This window comes from Macaca thibetana, chromosome 19 (assembly GCF_024542745.1).
Source record: "Macaca thibetana thibetana isolate TM-01 chromosome 19, ASM2454274v1, whole genome shotgun sequence".
In the NCBI taxonomy this organism is placed as follows: domain Eukaryota; kingdom Metazoa; phylum Chordata; class Mammalia; order Primates; family Cercopithecidae; genus Macaca; species Macaca thibetana.
In genome coordinates, this window is record NC_065596.1 from 3271118 (window position 1) to 3292791 (window position 21674).

The window sequence follows — 21674 nt, forward strand, 5'->3', positions numbered from 1 at the left end:
ATTGGCTAGCCATAAGCAGAAAGCTGAAACTAGATCCTTTCCTTACTCCTTATACGAAAATTAATTCAAGATGGATTAGAGACTTAAATGTTAGACCTAAAATCATACAAACCCTAGAAGAAAGCCTAGGTAATACCATTCAGGATATAGGCATGGGCAAGGACTTCATGTCTAAAACACCAAAAGCAATGGCAACAAGCCAAAATTGACAAGTGGGATCTAATTAAACTAAGGAGCTTCCGCACAGCAAAATAAACTACCATCAGAGTGAACTGGCAACCTACAGAATGGGAGAAAATTTTTGCAGTCTACTCATCTGACAAAGGGCTAATATCCAGAACCTACAAAGAACTCAAACAAATTTACAAGAAAAAAACAAACAACCCCATCAAAAAGTGGGCAAAGGATATGAACAGACACTTCTCAAAAGAAGACATTCATACAGCCAACAGACACATGAAAAAATGCTCATCATCACTCGCCATCAGAGAAATGCAAATCAAAACCACAATGAGATACCATCTCACACCAGGTAGAATGGCAATTATTAAAAAGTCAGGAAACAACAGGTGCTGGAGAGGATGTGGAGAAATAGGAACACTTTTACACTGTTGGTGGGACTGTAAACTAGTTCAACCATTGTGGAAAACAGTGTGGCGATTCCTCAAGGATCTAGAACTAGATGTACCATTTGACCCAGCAATCCCATTACTGGGTATATATGCAAAGGATTATAAATCCTGCTGCTATAAAGACACATGCACACGTATGCTTGTTGCAGCACTATTCACAATAGCAAAGACTTGGAATCAACCCAAATGTCCATCACTGACAGACTGGATTAAGAAAATGTGGCACATATACACCATGGAATAATATGCAGCTATAAAAAAGGATGAGTTCATGTCCTTTGTAGGGACATGGATACAGCTGGAAACCATCATTCTCAGTAAATTATTGCAAGAACAGAAAACCAAACACCGCATGTTCTCACTCATAGGTGGGAGTTGAACAATGAGATCACTTGGACACAGGAAGGGGAACATCACACACCGGGCCTATTGTGGGGAGTGGGGAGAGGAGGGATAGCATTAGGAGATATACCTAACGTAAATGATGAGTTAATGGGTGCAGCACACCAACATGACACACATATACATATGTAACAAACCTGCACATTGTGCACATGTACCCTAGAACTTAAAGTATAATAATAATAATAATAATAATAATAATAATAATAATAAAGAAATTCAGGAAAAAATGATAAGGGCAGCCAGAGAGAAAGGCCAGGTAATCTACAAAGAGAAGCCCATCAGACTAACAGTGGGACTCCAAGCAGAAACCCTACAAGCCAGAAAAGATAGAAGGCCAATATTCAACATTCTTATAGAAAAGAATTTCCAACCCAGAATTTTATATCCACCAAAACTAAACTTTATATGTGAAAGAGAAGTAAAATATTTTTCAGACAAGCAAATGCTGAAGGAATTCATCATCATCAGGCTTACCTTGCAAGAGCTCCTGAAAAAAATCACTAAATATGGAAATGAAAAACTATTATCAGACACTGCAAAAACACACTGAAGTACGAACACCAATGACATTTTCAAACAACTACATCAACAAGTCTGCAAAACACCCAGCTAGCACTATGAGGAAAGGATCAAATTTACACATAACAATATTAATCTAACATGTAAATGGGCTAAATGCCTCAATTTAAAGACACAGAATGGCAAGCTGGATAAAGAGTCAAGACTTATTTGTCTGCTGTATTTAAAAGACTCATCTTACATGCAAAGACACATGTAGGCTCAAAATAAAGGAATAGGGGGAAATTTACAAAACAAATGAAAGCAGAAAAAACCAAGGGTTGTAATCATAGTTTCTGACAAAACAGACTTTAAACCAATAAAGATCAAAAAGGACAAAGAAGGGCATTACATCATGGTAAAGGGATCAATTCAAAGAGCACCCAGATTCATAAAACACATTCTTAGATACCTTAAAAGAAACTTAGAGTCCCACAAAATAATAGTGGGAGACTTTAAGATCCACTGTCAATATTAGACAGATCACTGAGACAGAAAACTAACAAGGCTATTTAGGACTTAAACTGAAATCTGGGTCAAGTGGACCTGATACATATCTACAGAACTCTCCAGGCAAAATCAACACAATACACATTCTTATAAGTGCCACGTGGCACTTACTCTAAAACTGATCACAAAATTGAAAGTAAAACACTCCTCAGCAAATGCAAAAGAAACAAAATTATAACAAAGTCTCTCAGGCCACAGTGCAATCAAATTAGAACTCAAAAGCAAGAAACTCACTTAAAACCACACAATTACATGGAAATTGAACAACCTGCTCCTGAATGACTTCTAGGTAAATAATTAAATTGAAGCAGAAATCAAGAAATTCTTTGAAACCAATGACAACAAAGAGACAACATACCAGAATCTGGGATGCAGCTAAAGCAGTGTTAAGGGGGACATTTGTAACACTAAATACCCACATCAAAAAGCTAGAAAGATCTTAAGTTGACACCCTAACATCACAACTAAAAGAATGAGAGCACCAAGAGCAAACAAACCCCAAAGCCAGCAGAAGACAAGAAATAACCAAGATCAGAGTGAAAGTGAAGGAATGAGAGACACAAGAAAACTCTTCAAAAAGTCAATAAATCCAGGAGCTGGTTTTTTGACAAAATTAATAAAATAGGTGGACTGCTAGCTATACTAATAAAAAAGAAAATAGAGAAGAAAGAAATAGACACAATAAAAAATAATAAAGGAAATATTATCACTGACCCCCACAGAAATACAAAAAACCATCAGCAAGTACTATAAACACCTCTATGCACATAAACTGGAAAATCTAGAAAAAAACAGATAAAATCCTGGACACATCTACCCTTTCAAGACTGAACCAAAAAGAAGCTGAATTCCTGAATAAACCAATAACAAGTTCTGAAATTGAGGCAGTAATAATTAGCCTATCCACCAAGGAAAGCCCAGGACCAGATGGATTTACAGCTGAATTCTACTAGAGGGACAAAGAGAAGCTGGTATTATTTCTTCTGAAGCTATTCCAAATGATAGAAAAAGAGGGACTTCTCCTTAACTCATTCTATGAGGCGGCATCATCCTGATACCAAAACCTGGCAGAGATATAACAACAACAACAAAACTTCAAGCCAATATTCCCGATAAACGTCAATGCAAAAATTCTCTATAAAATACTGGCAAACCAAATCCAGCAGCACATTAAAAAGCTTATCCACCATGATGAGGTCGGCTTCATCCCTGGGAATCAAGACTGGGTCAACATACACAAAACAAAAAACTGTAATTTATCATATAAACAGACCTAAAGGAAAAAACACATGATTATTTCAATAGATGCAGAATAGGCATTCAATCAAATTCAACATCCCTTCATGTTAAAAAAAACTCTCAATAAACTAGGTATTCATGGAACATACCTCAAAATAACAAGAGCCATTTATGACAAACCCACAGCCAATATCATACTAAAAGGGCAAAAGCTTGAAAACTGGTCAAGACAAGAATGCCTTCTCTCAACACTCCTATTTAACATAGTTTTGGAAGTTCTGCCCAGGGAAATTAGGCAAGATAAATAAATAAAAGGTATTCAAATAGGAAGAGAGGAAGTCAAATTTTCTCTCTTTGCAGATGACATAATCCTGTACTCAGAAAGTTCCACTGTCTCAGCCCAAAAGCTTTTTTAGCTGATAAGCAACTTCAGCAGTTTCAGGATATAAAATCAATGTGCAAAAATCACAAGCATTTCAATACACCAACAATAGACAAGCAGAGAGTCAAATTATGAATGAAATCCCATTCACAATTGCTACAAAGAGAATAAAATACCTAGGAATAGGAATGCAGCTAACATGGGAAGTGAAGGACCTCTTCAAGAAGAACTACAAACCACCACTCAAGGAAATCAGAGGACATCAACAAATGGAAAAATATTCCATGCTCATGGATGGAATCAATATCGTGAAAACGGCCAACCTGCCCAATGTAATTTATAGATTCAATGCTATTCCAACTAAACTACTATTGACATTATTCACAGAATTAGAAAAAACTATTTAAGAATTCGTATGGAATCCCAAGAGACCCCATATAGCCAAGATAATCCCAGCCAAAAAGAACAAAATTGGAGGCATCATGATATCTGACTCAAGCCATATTACAAGGCTGTAGTAACCAAAACAGCCAGGTACTGGTATAAAAACAGACACAGAGGCCAATGGAACAGAACAGAGAACTCAGAAATAAGACTGCATGTCTACAACCATCTGATCTTTAAAAAAAAAAAAAACTAACAAAAACAAGCAACAGGGAAAGGATTCCCTGTTTAATACATGCTGCTGGGGACCAGGTGCGGTAGATCGCCTGAGGTCAGGAATTCAAGACCAGCCTGACCAATATGGTGAAACCCCATCTCTACTGAAAATACAAAAATTAGCTGAGAGCTGGGCGTGATGGCTCACGCCTGTAATCCCAGCATTTTAGGAGACTGAGGTGAGTGGATTACCTGAAGTCAGGAGTTCAAGACCAGCCTGCCCCAAATAGTGAAACTTGTCTCTACTAAAAATACAAAAATTAGCTAAATGACATGGCAGGCACCTGTAATCCCAGCTATTCATGACGCTAAGGCAGGAGAATCGCTAGCACCTGGGAGGTGGAGGTTGTAGTGAGCCCAGATTGCCCCATTGCACTCCAGCCTAGGGGACAGAGCGAGACTCCATCTCAAAAAAAAAATTAGCTGGGTGTGGTGGCATGTACCTCTAGTCCCAGCTACTTGGGACACTGAGGCAGGAGAATTGCTTGAACCCAGGTGGCAGAGGTTGCAGTGAGCCGAGCTTGCACCACTGTACTCCAGCCTGGGCGACAGAGTGACCCTCCATCTCAAAATAAATAAATAAATAAATAAATAAATAAATAAATAAATAATAAATGGTGCTGGGAAAACTGGCTAACCATATGCAAAAAATTGAAACTGGACCCCTTCCTTACAGCTATACAAAAATTAACTCAGGATGGATTAAAGACTTAAATGTGAAACCCAGAACAGTAAAAACCCTAGAAGAAAACCTAGGCAATACCATTTAGGACATTGGCACATGCAAAGATTTCATGATGAAAATGTCAAAAGCAATGGCAACAAAAGCAAAAATTGACAAATGGGATCTAATTAAACTAAAGAGCTTCTGAACAGTGAAAGAAACTATCATTAGAGTGAACAGGCAACCTAAAAAATGGGAATAAACTTTTGCAATATATCCATCTGACAAAAGTTAATATCCACAGTCTACAAGGAGCTTAAACTAATTAACAAGAATAGAATGAACAACCCCGTTAAAAAGTGGGCAAAGAACATGAACAGACACTTCTCAAAAGAAGACATTCAGGTGGCCAACAAACAAACAAAAGCTCAACTTCAGTGATAATTAGAGAAACGCAAATCAAAACCACAATGGGATACCATTTCATGGCAGTCAGAATGGTGTTTATTAAAGTGCCAAAAAAACAACAGATGCTGGTGAGGGTGTGAAGAAATAAAAATGCTTTTTCACTGTTGGTGGAAATGTAAATTAGTTTAACCATTGTGGAAGACGGTATGGTGGTTCCTCAAATCCCTAGACCAGAAATACCATTTGACCCAGCAATCACATTACTGGGTATATACCCAAAAGAATATGAATCATTCTATTTTAAAGATTCATGGGTGTGTATGTTCACCACAGCACTATGCACAATAGCAAAGTCATGGAATTGACCCACAAGACCATCAATGATAGGCTGGATAAAGAAAATGTGGTACATATGCACCATGAAATGCTATGCAGCCATAAAAATGAATAAGATCATGTACTTTGCAAAGACAGGGATGGAGCTGGAAGCCATTATCCTCAGCAAACTAACACTGGAACAGAAAACAAACACCACATGTTTTCACTTATAAGTGGGAGCTGAACAATAAGAACAACATACACTGGGGCCTGTTGTGTGGGGGGAAGGTGAGCATCAGGATAAATAGCTACTGCACGTAGGGCTTAATACATAGGTGATGAGTTGATAGGCGCGCCAAACCACCATGGCACAAGTTTACCTGTGTAACAAACCTGCACATTCTGCGCATGTATCCTAGAACATAAAACAAAATAAAAATTTTTAAAAACCAGTAGCAATGAAACTGGTAATAGTTACTTCATATCTTTAAGCAATCCTTTTCAATATAAATTAATTAAACTACTAAAAAAATGTAATTCCAGGACTTTGCGAGGCCGGCGTTGCTGATCACCTTAACCCAAGAGTTTGAGACCAACCTGGACAACATGGCAAAACTCTGCTCTACAAAAAAAAATTATATGTATATAATTTTGGGCATGATGGTACATATTTGCAACCCAGCTACTTGAGAAGCTGAAATTATATTTGAGTTTGGGAGGTTGAGGTTGCAGTGAACTGTGATTATGCCACTGCAAACCAGCCTCATGGACAGAGTGATACTCTATCTCAAAAATAAATAAATTCATAAAAAATATATAAGATGCCTGAGTGGCTTAAGTAAAAATGCATACAATATGCTGTCTATAAGAGACTCATTTTAGCGTTGAGCCAAATAGGTTGAAAGTAACAGAATGGAAAGAACCCATATTCCATGCTAGTAGTAACCACAATTGGGTGAGGTGGTAATAACTATATTGGATATAATATACTTTAAGTCAGGTACTAGAATAAGACAAACACAATATTATATAATGGTCAAATGGGTTGATTTATCAGAAATCTATAACTGTCATATCTATTTACATGTATATGTATATGTGACATCAGGGCCCTAAAATATATAAAGCAAATTTTGACAAAGGTGAAGTAAGAAATACATAGGCATGTAATTGTAGACACCAAGACCCTGTTTGCAATAACAAATCAAAAATTTAGATAAAAGATCAATAATTGAACAGAAAACACACAATATTATATACTGTATTAACTATTTTGCATATCGAGGAACATCTGGGAGTGGATAACTCATGAAGAAAAAAGGTTTATTTGGCTCAAAGTTCCACAGACTGTAGAAGAAGGGTGTGAAAGCATCTGCTTCTGGTGAGGGTCTCAGGAAACTTACAATCATGGTGGAAGGCAAAGAGTAATTGGACATATTACAGGGTAAGAGACAGAGCAAGTATGAGGTGAAGAAGCCAGTTTCTTTCAATGAACCAGCTCTCATTTGAATTAATGAATAGTAAACTTTCTGATTACCAAAAGGCTGGTTCCAAGGCATTTGTGAGGAATTTGCCCCATGATACAAACACCTCCTATCAGGTTCCACATCCAACATTGAGGATTACGTTGCAGCATGAGGTTTGCAGAACATAGACATCCAAACCATACCATAGACCAACTAGGCTTAACAGACATGTACAATATTTTCCAGTTAAAAGCAAAATTATGGCCGGGCGCGGTGGCTCAAGCCTGTAATCCCAGCACTTTGGGAGGCCGAGACGGGCGGATCACAAGGTCAGGAGATGGAGACCATCCTGGCTAACACGGTGAAACCCCGTCTCTACTAAAAAATACAAAAACCTAGCCGGGCGAGGTGGCGGGCGTCTGTAGTCCCAGCTACTCGGGAGGCTGAGGCAGGAGAATGGCGTGAACCCGGGAGGCGGAGCTTGCAGTGAGCTGAGATCCGGCCACTGCACTCCAGTCTGGGCGACAAAGCGAGACTCTGTCTCAACAAAAAAAAAAAAAAAAAAAAAAAAAAAAAAAAAGCAAAATTATACACAATATTTTTTTTTTTTTTTTTTTTTTTTTTTTTTGAGATGGAGTCTTGCTCTGTCGCCCAGGCTGGAGTGCAGTGGCCGGATCTCAGCTCACTGCAAGCTCCGCCTCCCGGGTTTACACCATTCTCCTGCCTCAGCCTCCCGAGTAGCTGGAACTACAGGCGCCTGCCACATCGCCCAGCTAGTTTTTTGTATTTTTTAGTAGAGACGGGGTTTCACCGTGTTAGCCAGGACGGTCTCGATCTCCTGACCTCGTGATCCGCCCGTCTCGGCCTCCCTAAGTGCTGGGATTACAGGCTTGAGCCACCGCGCCCGGCCACAATATTCTTATTTGCACCTGATTTATTCTGTTAGAACACAAAACAAGTCTTATTAAAGAATACCAGCTGGGTATAGTGGCTCATACGTATAATTTCAACAATTTGGAAGACAAAAGTGAGAGGATCACTTGTGACCACAAGTATAAGTCCAGCGTCATAGTGAGACTCTGTCACTAAAAATAATTTAAAAAATTAGCCAGGCATGGTAGTGCATCTCTGTAGTCTCAGCTACTCACCAGGCTGAGGCGAAAAGAATACTTGAGTCAAGGAGACTGAGGCTGCAGTGACCCAAAATTATACCACTATACTTTAGCATGGGTGACAGAGTAAGATCCTGTCTCAAAACAACAAAAATAAATAAATTTTAAAAGACCAAAATCATACACTGTATGTTATCTGACCAAAACTGAATGAAATTAGGAATTAAAAGCAAAACTGGCAAATTCAAGGATACATAAAAATAAAACACACAGGCCCAGTGCAGTGGCTTACGCCTGTAATACTAACATTTTGGGAGGCTGCAGCAGAAGCATCACTTGAGCCTAGGAATTCAAAACTACCATGGGCGATATAGGAAGACCCTGTCTCTTTAAAAAAATACAATGAAATAAAAATAAAACACACTCTTCAACATATTCTTGCTCAAGGGTCAAAAATTTAATTTTGTTAAGATGTCAGCAAAACCTACAGTGAACAAATTCAATATAATCTCTATAAGAATCCCAATAGCACAGTTTTGTTACAGAAATAATGTTGAAAATTTTTAAATTTGATTATAAAATATAACTAGCCAAATACCCATGAAAAAACACAAAGAAGCATTATACTTCCTGATTTCAAAAAACATATTAAGGTACAATAATGAAAACAGTATGGTATTGACACAAAGGCAGATAACACACACTGATAAAATAAAATTGGATCATTTCTTTGAACCATATACAAAAAATATTTTCAATAAAATACTTAGACATAAAAAATCTAACAAACCTGTTAGAACAAAACAAAAAAACCATGACATGGATTTTGGCACCATTTTCTTAGATACAACATCAAATGCACGAGCAACAAAAAGAAGAACAGAAAAGCTTAACTACACTATACTTGCAACTTTATGCACATTTAAAAAAACATTCAATAGAGTAAAAATGCCTGCTAGAAAATAGGTGAAAATACTTGCAAATTAAATGTGATACAGAAGTTAATATTCAGACTACATAAACAACTCTTAAAACTGAACAATAAAGTTGAATAACTTGATTTAGAAAAGTACAAATAGTTGAACTAAATTTTTATCGAAAAAGACATACAGTAGGGCATGGTGGCTCATGCCTGTAATCCCAGCACTTTGGGAGGCCAAGGCGGGTGGATTACTTAAGGTCAGGAGTTCGAGACCAGCCTGGCCAACATGGTGGAACCCCGTATCTACTAAAAATACATAAATTAACCTGGTGTGGTGGCAGGCTCCTGTAGTTGCAGCTACTCGGGAGGCTAAGGCATGAATATCACTTGAACCCAGGAGGCAGAGGTTGCAGTGAGCCAAGATTCTGCCACTGCATTCCAGCCTGGGTGACAGAGTGAGATCCTGCCTCAAAAAAAGAAAAAAAAAAAGAAAAGGTGGCTCATGCCTGTAATCCCAGCACTTTGGGAGGCCGAGGTGGGCAGATCACGAGGTCAGGAGATCGAGACCATCCTCGCTAACATGGTGAAGCTCCATCTCCACTAAACACAAAAAAATTAGCCGGGCATGGTGGCGGGTGCCTGTAGTCCCAGCTACTTGGGAGGCTGAGGCAGGAGAATGGTGTGAACCCAGGAGGCAGAGCTTGAAGTGAGCCGAGATCGCACCACTGCACTCCAGCCTGGGCGACAGAGCAAGACTCCATCTCAAAAATAAATAAATAAATAAATAAATAAATAAATAAATAAAATAAAAATATATACAAATGGAAGAAAGCATTTGAAATGATATGCAATATTAATAATTTGTAGAGAAACACATACAAATAAAAAATGAAATCATCTCACACTCATTACAATGGCCACTATAAATTTTTTTTAAAACAACAAATCTGTTGATAATACAATGAAAATGAAACCTCTCTTGATTGTTGGTAGAAAACGAGAATGCATTAATTTAAAAATGTTATGTTTCTCAAATAATTAAAAATGGAATTATCATGAAATACAGCAATCCAATTTATGAATCTATATCCAAACTATACAACACAAGACCTAAAAGACATATTTGAACATCCATGTCTGTTGTACCAGTATTCAAAAAAGCCAAAAGACTGAAGCAACCCAGATTTCTCCTTGATTTATAAACACATCGAAAGTCTAACTTATACATAAAATGCCTGTAATCCCAACTACTCAGGAATCTGAGGCAGGAGAACTGCTGGAACCAGGGAGAAGGAGGTTGCAGTGAGCCAAGATCACACCACTACAGTTCAGGCTGGACAACAAGAGTGAAACTCTATCTATACACCAAGAACAGATGAACAGCCAGGTCATGAGTGAACTCCCATTCGCAATTATTACAAAGGGAATAAAATGCCTAGGAATCTAACTTACAGGGGATGTTGGGGACCTCTTCAGGGAGGGCTACAACCTACTGTTCAACGATGTGGAAGAGGACACAGGCAGGTGGGGGGAGTTCCATGCTCATGCAGGGGAGGAGTCGGTGTTGTGGAGGTGGCCATGCTGTCCAGGGTAGTTTGTGGGTTCAACACTGTCCCCATCGTGCTGCTGTTGATTTTCTTTGCAGAATTGGAAAAAAACTACTTTAAATTTCATATGGAACCAAAGAAGAGCCCACATAACCAAGACAATCCTAAGCCAAAAGAACAAAGCTGGAGGCATCACGTTACCTGACTTCAAACTGTACTACAAGGCTACAGTAACAAAAACAGCATGGTACTGGTACCAAAACAGATATATAGACCAATGGAACAGAATAGAGGCCTCAGAAATAACACCACATATCTACAGCCATCAGATCTTTGACAAACCTGACAAAAATAAGCAATGGGGAAAGGATTCCCAATTTAATAAATGGTGCTAGGAAAACTGGCTAGCCATATGTAGAAAGCTGAAACTGGATCCTTCCTTACACCTTACACAAAAATTAACTCATGATGGATTACAGACTTAAATGTTAGACCTAAAACCATAAAAACCCTAGAAGAAAACCTAGGCAATGTCATTCAGGACATAGGCATGGGCAAAGACTTCATGACTGAAAACACCAAAATAATAGCAACAAAAGCCAAAATAGACAAATGGGATTAATTAAACTAAAGAGCTTCTACACAGCAAAAGAAACTATCAGCAGAGCGAACAGGAAACCTACAGAATTGGAGAAAATTTTTGCAATCTATCCAAAGGCTAATATCCAGGATCTACAAAGAACTTAAATTTACAAGAAAAAAACAAACCACCCCATCAAAAAATGGGCAAAGGATATGAACAGACACTTCTCAAAAGAAGACATTTATGCAGCCAACAGACACATGAAAAAATGCTCATCATCACTAGTCATCAGAGAAATGCAAATCAAAACCACAATGAGATACCATCTCATGACAGTTAGAATGGCAATCATTAAAAAGTCAGGAAACAACAAATGCTGGAGGGGATGTGGAGAAATAGGAATGCTTTTACACTGTTGGTGGGAGTGTAAACTAGTTCAACCACGGTGGAAGACAGTGTGGCAATTCCTAAAGGATCTAGAACTAGAAATACCATTTGACCCAGCAATCCCACTACTGGGTATATACCCAAAGGATTATAAATCATGCTGCTATAAAGACACATGCACATGTATATTTATTGAGGCACTATTCACAATAGCAAAGACTTGGAACCAACCCAAATGTCCATCAACAATAGACTTGATAAAGAAAATGTGGCACATATACACCATGGAATGCCATGCAGCTGTAAAAAAGGATGAGTTCATGGGACATGGATGAAACTGGAAACCATCATTCTCAGCAAACTATCACAAGGATAGAAAACTGAACACCACGTGTTCTCACTCATAAGTGGGAGCTGAACAATGAGAACACATGGACACAGGGAGGGCAACATTGCACACCAGAGCCTATTGGGGGGTGGGAGGGATGGGGGAAGGATAGTGTTAGGAGAAATATCCAATGTAAACGACAAGTTGATGGGTGCAGCAAGTCACCATGGCACATGTATACCTATGTAGCAAACCTGCACATTGTGCACATGTACCCTAGAACTTAAAGTATAGTATAATAAAATAAATAAATAAATAAATAAATATGGAGTGTCTACCAATTATCTAATTTACTTCAGGCATAACATGTAAATTCTAGCATATTGTCCTACATGTCTGAATCTAAAATTACAGATGTTTGAAATGAAAAATAGAAAGTAAAAATGTATAAGTTTTCATTGTATAATTTTTCATTTATAACTGATGTTATAAAGAGTAACATCAGTAAGATAAATAAATGAAAGATGCAGTATTTGCTTATCCCCACCCACAGCAAAAGACTTTGTCAGTCATCCCTTACCTGCCTTTATGAGAACTACGCATCATGACTCACACTTCTAATGACAGCTACCTGGCATATTGAGGTTGGAGAATTGTTTCAGGCCAGGATTTCAAGACTGGCCTGAGTTATGTAGCAAGACCCCTTCTTCAAAATAAGTGCTTTTAAGAGCTATGAGATCCAGGTGGGGAAGTTGTGAAACTCTGCTAAAGCCCAAGATTGAGGAGTGTTCCTTTTCAGAGGGCAGGTCTTCATTCAAGTGGGAAACTACAGGACCCCCGTTCTTGGTTACAGACCAAGAAATGGCCCACCCAACTTGGTCCCACTGGGAATTCTGAAATTACTCTGTAACCATCCCAAACTCCTCCCATTCACGGTCTGGGAGAGGTCCTGACCTTCCAGACACCTAGAGGAAGACACCCATTTGTAGAAATGCAGGCAGGTCTGCAAACCTTGGCCTTTACTATGGCCCCTGAAATAGTTCAATGACTCAGTTCCAAATCCATAAGCCACAGTTCATGACCAGTTTTTCCTACATAGAAACCCACAGTGACCTGTGAAAATCCTCTCTGGTACTCAGTGAAAGCCATACTCATTTACACCCTGATATAAGGACCATTATGTATGCAGCCGACTGTAGACACCTATCCTAGAGTCTGCTCTACAGATCAAAGTCCTGAAAAATATTCAATCTTTCCAAAACTAAAATGGGAATTTCAATTGCTCAAGCCTCTTATAACAAGCCAGCTAAAGGTTGCCGAGACCAGCTCGATCAGGGAGACCCTAACTCAGTGACACTAGAGGAATTAAAGACACACACACAAATATTGAGGTGTAAAGTGGGGAATCAGGGGTCTCACAGCCTTCAGAGCTGAGACCCCCAAACAGAGATTTACCCACATATTTATTAACAGCAAACCAGCCATTAGCATTGTCCGAGTTCATCTCCAGCTCCAGAAGAGCCTGGGAGATGCCTTACTCCAACTCGTCTGGCTTTTCGCCACTGGGCTTCACGATCTTGGCGCTTGATCTGAACATGGCCTTCTCCTGGGAGAACTTGCTGAGCGCCGGCTTAGGTTCTACAGATACTAAATTAACTAAAAGTATCCTTTAAGGGAAATGAAGGGATGGGCTGAATTAAATGAATAGTTTGGGCTAGTTCATTGCAGCAGGAACATGCCCTTAAGACACAGTTTGCTCATGCTATTGTTTGTGGTTTAAGAATGCCTTTAAGCGGTTTTCCACCCTGGGCAGGCCAGGTGTTTCTTGCCCTCATTTCCGTAAACCCACAACCTTCCAGCTTGGGCGTTAGGGCCATTATGGACATATCGTAGTGCTGCAGAGATTTTACTTATGGCCAGTTTTGGGGCCAGTTTATGGCCAGCTTTTGGGGGGCTTGCTCCCAAGAAAAGGTAGACCTTACTGCAGACCCAGCAGCCTTGTGACCAAGCTATAACTCGTCCACTACAAACTCAGAGAGCATTCTACCACTCTGAGGACCCAACAAAAGAAGATATTTACCTCTTGGAACCAGTTTATAAAAGCTTGAGGAGTTGATTCTTCAAATTCACAGAAACCAATACAAAACTGTATTGTGTCCATTGTCAATGCTTCTGTTTTAACATTAGAACTAGAACTGTGCAGCAGAAGAATTAGTCAAAAGCATTTTTAAAAAGCCATTGAGCCTGGGCATGGTGGCTCACGCCAGTAATCCCAACACTTTGGAAGGCCAAGACAGGTGGATCACCTGAAGTCAGGAGTTTGAGACCAGCCTGGCCAACATGGTAAGACCCCATCTCTACTAAAAATACAAAATTAGCCGGGTGTGGTGGCATGCACCTGTAATCCCAGCTACTTGGGAGGCTGAGGCAGGAGAATTCCTTAGAATCAGGGAGGTGAAGGTTGCAGTGAGCTGAGATCACAGCACTGCACTCCAGCCTGGGTGACAGAGCGAGACTCTGTCATTTAAAAAAAAAAAAAAAATTGAAACTGAAAACAAGCAAAAAGTTGCTGTTTGTGGATATGATCTTATACTAAAAAAACAAAAACAGTACATTAAAATTTGTCTAAACTGCCAGGTGCAGTGACTCATGCCAGTAATCCCAGCACTTTGGGTGGCTAAGGTGGGTGGATCATTTGAGGTCAAGAGTTTGAGACCAACCTGGCCAACGTGGTGAAACCCCATCTCTACTGAAAATACAAAAACTAGCTGGGTGTGGTGGTGCACACCTGTAATCTCAGCTACTTGGGAGGCTGAGATGAGAGAATCACTTGAGCCCAGGGTGAGGGGCTGGGCAGAGGTTGCAGTAAGCTGAGATCACACCACTGCATGATAGAGTGAGACTCTGTCCCAAAAATATGCAACTTGTCTAAACTAATACAGTCAATAAATTAGCAATTATAAAATTAACAAACAAGTTATGATTCCATACACTTAAACTATCTAATATAACAGAAAAAATCTTATGTATAATAGCATTAAAATAATAAATTTCTGAGAACAAATTTAAGCAAGGAGGTAAAAAATCTGTGCAATTAAACATAGAAAATATCAATGAAAGAAACTAGGGAAAACACAAATAAATTTAAAAATATTTTATGTCTATTAATCAAAAGAATAAATATTGTTAAAGTGCCATATTATCTAAAGTAATCTATGGATTTAATAAACTTCCTATCAACATTCCAGTGGCATTTTTTTCACAGTAATGGAAAATATAATTTTAAAATTTACAAAAACTGCAATCAACTTTGGATAGCCAAAGCAATATTGAGGAAAAAGAACAAAGCAGAGGAACATCATACGTTAAGACGACAGTAATAAAAACAGTATGGGTCGGGCGCGGTGGCTCAAGCCTTTAATCCCAGCACTTTGGGAGGCCGAGACGGGCAGATCACGAGGTCAGGAGATCGAGACCATCCTGGCTAACATGGTGAAACCCCGTCTCTACTAAAAAGAATACAAAAAACTAGCCGGGCGAGGTGGCGGGCGCCTGTAGTCCCAGCTACTCGGGAGGCTGAGGCAGGAGAATGGCGTGAACCCGGGAAGCGGAGCTTGCAGTGAGCCCAGATCGCGCCACTGCACTCCAGCCTGGGCGACAGAGCCAGACTCCATCTCAAAAAAAAAAAAAAAAAAAAAAGGTGTGTGAGTTTGTTGTTTTCATTCTTCCATACTCCTAGCGTACTTGCCAAGTTAGGTCCGGTGAGCAGCTGGAAAGGGATGTTGGGAGCAAACTGAGTGGCTCCCTGTGTTCTATTTTCCCATTGGAGAAAAAAACGTTTTGTATCCACTAGGAACCATTCAAGAGCGTGATTGAAATAGGGGATAAGAAGGCATTCATTAGTGGTGGGGATGCTGCTGCAGGTGGTCCAGGGGTGAATAGTTATGCAGGGAGTATGTTTGCCGTTACAAAACCTGGACTGTTTGTTAAGCAGGGAGGAGCTCATGATTTTGGGGGTCCCTGAGTAGCCGACAAGCCATCTGAATGGAGCTGTTTGGGTGACTAGGAAGTTACTATGATCAGTTGGGGCTTGAAGCTGTAGGGTGTAATCACACTGATGGGATAGTAGGTGACCCATTTTGTGAGGAGAATTTCAGATCCTCAACAAGGCCCTGGGCAAGAAAGTAGGCCATGGGAGGTGAGTTTCTTGTGTTAGTTTCCTTAAGTGCCTCTTGAGTGTTTCATTTGCCTTCTCAACCTTCCCTGAGGATTGTGGCCTCCAGGCACAGTGAAGGTGATATTGTATCCGTTGCACCCTGGAAATTCCCTGAATTATCGTAGCTTTAAAAACTGGACCATTGTCTCTTTGCTAGTTTTAGGGAAGCCCAAATCTAGGAATTATTTCATGAATTAGGACTTTAACCACTTCCTGAGCCTTCTCTGTCTTGCAGGGGAAGGCTTCTATCCAATTTGCGAAAGGTATCAACACAGACCAAGTACTGAAATCCCCTTGACTTAGGCATATGGGTGAATTCTTTTTTTTTTTTTTCCCAAGCCAAACTGTATCCAGCTTTATTAAAGATACTTTCCATAAACAATCATGGTATTTCAGGCAGGACATGGGCAGACAATCGTTAACAGTATACAACAACTTTCAAACTCCCTTCTTCAATGGACTACCAAAAATCAGAAAGCCACTATAAAACCCAATGAAGTCTTCATCTGATGCTCTGAACAGGGAAAGTGTAGAGTGAGGGTTGATGTTTCACATTTAGCATGTTGTTTAACAACTTTTCACAAGCCGACCCTGACTTTCAGGAAGTGAAATGAAAATAGCAGAATTTATCTGAAGATCCGCAATCTAGAAATGGAACCAATGCTGTTTTGACAGGTGCCATCTCAGTGGCATCACTGGAAAGTCCAGATTGCCTGACACACTGGTAACCAATGACTACAGGTCAGGTCCCAACAGATGTCTGGGCTTAAGGGAGTTAAGTCTATGCTGAAAGATGGAAAGGGAGAAGAGGACATAAAAACAAATTTGTTTTTCCATACCACAAGGCTTTTGTGCCAAGGTGGCCATGTGTGTCAAAGTCAGGGAATCCCTCCTCCTGGGAACCAAGAGGAAGTCTCTCAAAACTAGAAGGGAAAGGTGTTTTCCCCACATCAATCCAGCTTTGGAGACATTCTATTAGTGACATATGCCCCTTCCCCCAAAAACAACAATGAAGTGTTCTGTGTGCTAACAACATAGCTTTAAAAAAAAAAAAAAAAAAAAAGGCCGGGCGCGGTGGCTCAAGCCTGTAATCCCAGCACTTTGGGAGGCTGAGACGGGCGGATCACGAGGTCAGGAGATCGAGACCATCCTGGCTAACACAGTGAAACCCCGTCTCTACTAAAAACTACAAAAAACTAGCCGGGTGAGGTGGCGGGCGCCTGTAGTCCCAGCTACTCCGGAGGCTGAGGCAGGAGAATGGCGTGAACACGGGAGGTGGAGCTTGCAGTGAGCTGAGATCCGGCCACTGCACTCCAGCCCGGGCGACAGAGCGAGACTCCGTCTCAAAAAAAAAAAAAAAAAAAAAGTAAAACAAAATTCTGCATTTTTATAAAACTTGATAAAAAATAGTATTTCAAACTGTACAGTCACCAGAAGTACACAGTTATCAAAAATGCACACACTTCACTTGGCATCTCCAGCACCTTCAGTTTTCTGTGCCTGGTCTGTTTTGGCATCTCTGTTTTCTGCAGGGTTATTCCCCTCCTTGCCAGCATCAGCTTTTCCCTTTTTCCCTTTGGGTACCTTCTCTCCCTTCTTTGCAGGGGCCTTTTTAGGCTTGGGCTCTGGCTTTGGAGGAGCAGGTTTAGCAGACAACCTCGCGGATCTTCTCTGTGGTTCGTCCTTCACCTTGGCTTTATCTCCTTTAGCATCCCCTTCAGCCTTTCTCTTGGGCATGGTGGCGACGGCGGCGGGATGTAGGTGCTGGACTCGGGATGCAGCGCGCGCGGGCTTTGGTCGGTCCGGGGGTCGTTCTCGCCTCTTCTTCTTCCGGCATATGGGTGAACTCTAACTGCCAGTCCTCTCTGGAATAGTGCCCTATTATTTGTTCCCCCAGAGGGGCCTTACGATAGACCAAGGGATTATTCCTTTGACACACCGCATAGGCTTTAACTACTTGTTGGACGGTCTGAAGGAGATCTGGCTCTGTAAATAGGGATTTGGCCATTTGATGAGTATTCTTAATACCCATATGAAAAGTTTGGTGGAGGGTCTTACGTATTTTCTAGTGGCTGACTTTGGATATGAGTACCTTTCTGTCTTCTGTCGTTAACCACCCCCAGGGGAGAAAACTATGCCCCCGTGAAAGTCCCCATTCTGTTTCTGTAGGGAATACTGGAGCTTAATCTCTTGGAGAGGATTGTTCCATACCAGGGTTCCTTCCATAGGTATTGCTAATAGGAGGTTCCACCTGGCAGCAATTTTGGCCTCATGGTCTGTCCGACGGTTTCCTTCTGCCTTTTCTCCTTCACCTTTTGATTGCTTCGGCAGTGTTAGACTGCCACCTCCTTGGGTTTTTGCACTGCGTGCAATAACTCCATGATTTCCTTGTGGTATTTAATGGGGGTTCCCCCAGAGGTTAGGAACTCCCTTTCTTTCCATATTGCAGCATGGGTATGTAGGATTAGATAAGCATAGTTTCTATATGTATACACATTTATTCTTTTTTCCTTTCCCAGTTCTAAGGCTTGGGTAAGCACCACTAGTTCTGCTAACTGAGCACTAGTCCATGGGGGAAGAGGCTTACTTTCAAGTACTGTTACATCACTAACTATGGCATAACCTGCCCTTTGTATCCCATTCTCCACAAGTGAACTTCCATCAGTATATAGGTTAAGGGCAGGATTAGCTAAGGGAACTTCTAAGAGATCCTCTCGGGCAGCATAAGTCTGGGCTACAATTTGTTGGCAGTCATGCTAGATTAGTTCCCCATCATCTGGGAAAAAAGTGGCAGGGTTGAGGGCCATATATGTGTGTATCTGAAGCACCAGTCCCTCAAGGAGTAGCACCTAGTATCTAAGCAGACGGTTGTCTGATAGCCATAAACTTCCTTTGGCACCCAGTATGCCATTTACATCATAAGTAGTCCAGACAGTGAGATCCTTTCTTTGTATTATTTTGAGAGCCTCTGACACTAAGATGGCCACCCTGCAACTACCCATAAACTGTGAGGCCAGTCTTTTGCTACCACATCAATTTTCTTACTGAGGTATGCCACTGGTTGTGGGATTTTCCCACAAGTCTGAATAAGGACTCCAAGAGCTATTCCTGCTCTCTCTTTGATATATAAAGAGAAGTTTTGTCCTGTGGGAAGGCTTAAACCTGGAGCTTGTACTAGGGCCTGCTTTAAGATTTCGAAGTTTGTTTCTGCCTCTGGATTCCATTATACTAGATGAGTATTTGCCCTCTGGATCTCCTTGATTAGAGTATAGAGTGGCCTGGCCATCTCACTGTATCTGGGGATCCATAGCCAACGAAAGCCAGTGATCCCAAGGAACCCCCGCACCTGTTTTAATGTCTTAGGGTGAGGGTAAGCCAGTATAGGCTGTATTCATTCCTTGCTGAGGGCCCTGGTTTCTCTGGCTAAGATTAGGCCTAGATATTTGACTTATTGTAGGCAGAACTGAGTCTTCAATTTAGACGCCTTGTACCCTTGATTAGCCAGAAAGTTCAAGAGATCTAGAGTAGCCTGCTGGCATAAGGCTTCTGAACTGGTAGCCAAAAGTAAATTATCCACATACTGAAGGACCAGAGTGTCTGGACTTGAGAAGTTGCCTAGATCTTGGACCAGTACCTGACCAAACAGATGAGGGCTATCCCTAAACCCTTGGGGCAAAACTGTCCATGTAAGTTGGTACATGTGGTCTGTGGGATCCTCAAAGGCAAAGAGAAACTGGGAGTCAGAGTGCAGGGAAATGCAGAAGAAGGCACCCTTGAGGTCCAGAACAGTGAACCATTTTGCTTCCTCTGGTATTTCAGAGAGCAGGGTATAGGGGTTAGTTATAGCTGGATATAGAGGAATTACTGCCTCATTGATGAGTCTAAGATCTTGCACTAGTCTCCACTGACCTTTCAGTTTTTGTACTCCTAGAATTGGGGTGTTGCAGGGACTGCTGCATTTTCTTAGTAAGTCTTGAGCTTTTAAATGTCTAACAATATCGTGTAATCCTATATGAGCTTCAGGCCTTAAGAGATATTGCCTTTGATAAAGAAAAGTAGTGGAGTCTTTTATCCTGATTTGAACCGGGCAGACATTTTTTGCCCTTACGAATTGTCCTTCCAGTGCCCAGACTTCAGGGTTGATTCCCTCCTCAAGTAGGGGACAACAAATGGGTAACTTGTTCCCAATATTCATATAGATAATAGCTCCAGCTTTGGCTAATATATCCCTCCCTAATAAGGGTGTGGGACTTTCAGGCATAACAAGAAAGGCATGTAAAAAGAGCAAAGTTTCCCAATTACAACTGAGGAGGTGGGAGAAATACCTGGTTACAGGCTGTCCCAGGATTCCTCGGAAGGTAACAAACCTTGAGGACAGCCATACAGGGCAGGAGATTAACACTGAGAAGGCCGCACCAGTGTTCAGGAGGAAGTCAATTTCCTGGCCCCCAGTGGTTAAACTTACCCGCTGCTCAATGAGGGTGATGACATGAGCTGCCGCTTGCCCCAGGCACCCTCAGTCCTGTTGTTGGATCATCTGGTGGGGGCTTCTGACCCAGAGAACCTTCATCCTCTGGGGCAGTGTGCCTTCCAGTGATTGCCTTGGCATAGTGGACATGGGTGAGGGGCTGGCTTGTTTCTCATTGGACAATCTTTTCTAAAGTGTCCTTGCAAACCACACTGATATCAAGCCCTACCAGATGATTGGCCTGCTCCATTTTCTGTCCTCTCTGAACCACCAAAGTTTGTTTGTCTGAGGGCCATGACTAAGACTGTGGCCTTTCTCTTATCTCACTTTTCCTTTCAGCCTGTTCCTTTTGGTCCCTATTATAGAATATCAAGGTTTCCAGGTTTAATAATGCCTCCAAATATTGTTCAGGGCCCAGGGCTGGCTTTTGGAGCTTTCTCCTGATATCTGTGGCTGATTGGGTAATAAACTTGTCTTTAAGGATCAATTGACCCTCGAGGGAGTTGAGTGACAGGGAACTATATTTTTGTAAGGTCTCCCACAGCCACTCAAGGAAGGCACAAGGATTTTCTTCCTTTCCCTGAGTTATGGTGGACATCATTGAGTAATTCATGGGCTTTTTCCTCATTCTCTTTAGTCCTTCTAGAACACAGGTCAACAGATGTTTATGACTCCAGTCCCCATGATCTGAGTCAAGGTCCCAGTGGGGAGCCATACTGAGGATGGCTTGCTGACCGGTAGGGAATTTGTCCCTTTCTTCAGCTGTCATTCTGTCATTTACTTGACTAAGATACCAGGTATCTCCAAACTCTCGGGCTGCAGCTAAAGCTGCATTCTTTTTGTTAAAGGCTAGAGTTTGATCTAACAAT

The 21674-nt window shown here is 40.9% G+C and overlaps 2 protein-coding genes across 2 annotated transcripts in view; one reads left to right on the forward strand and one right to left on the reverse strand.

Moving 5' to 3' along the window:
- The window catches only part of LOC126942269 (zinc finger protein 100-like), a 118778-nt gene that overhangs the window by 45379 nt on the left and 51725 nt on the right, over window positions 1-21674 (forward strand).
- On the reverse strand, window positions 17663-18171 carry LOC126942375 (non-histone chromosomal protein HMG-17-like). The gene has a single exon (XM_050769880.1). The coding sequence runs from the start codon at window positions 18072-18074 to the stop codon at window positions 17802-17804; it is 273 nt and encodes a 90-aa protein (XP_050625837.1). The 5' UTR covers window positions 18075-18171; the 3' UTR covers window positions 17663-17801.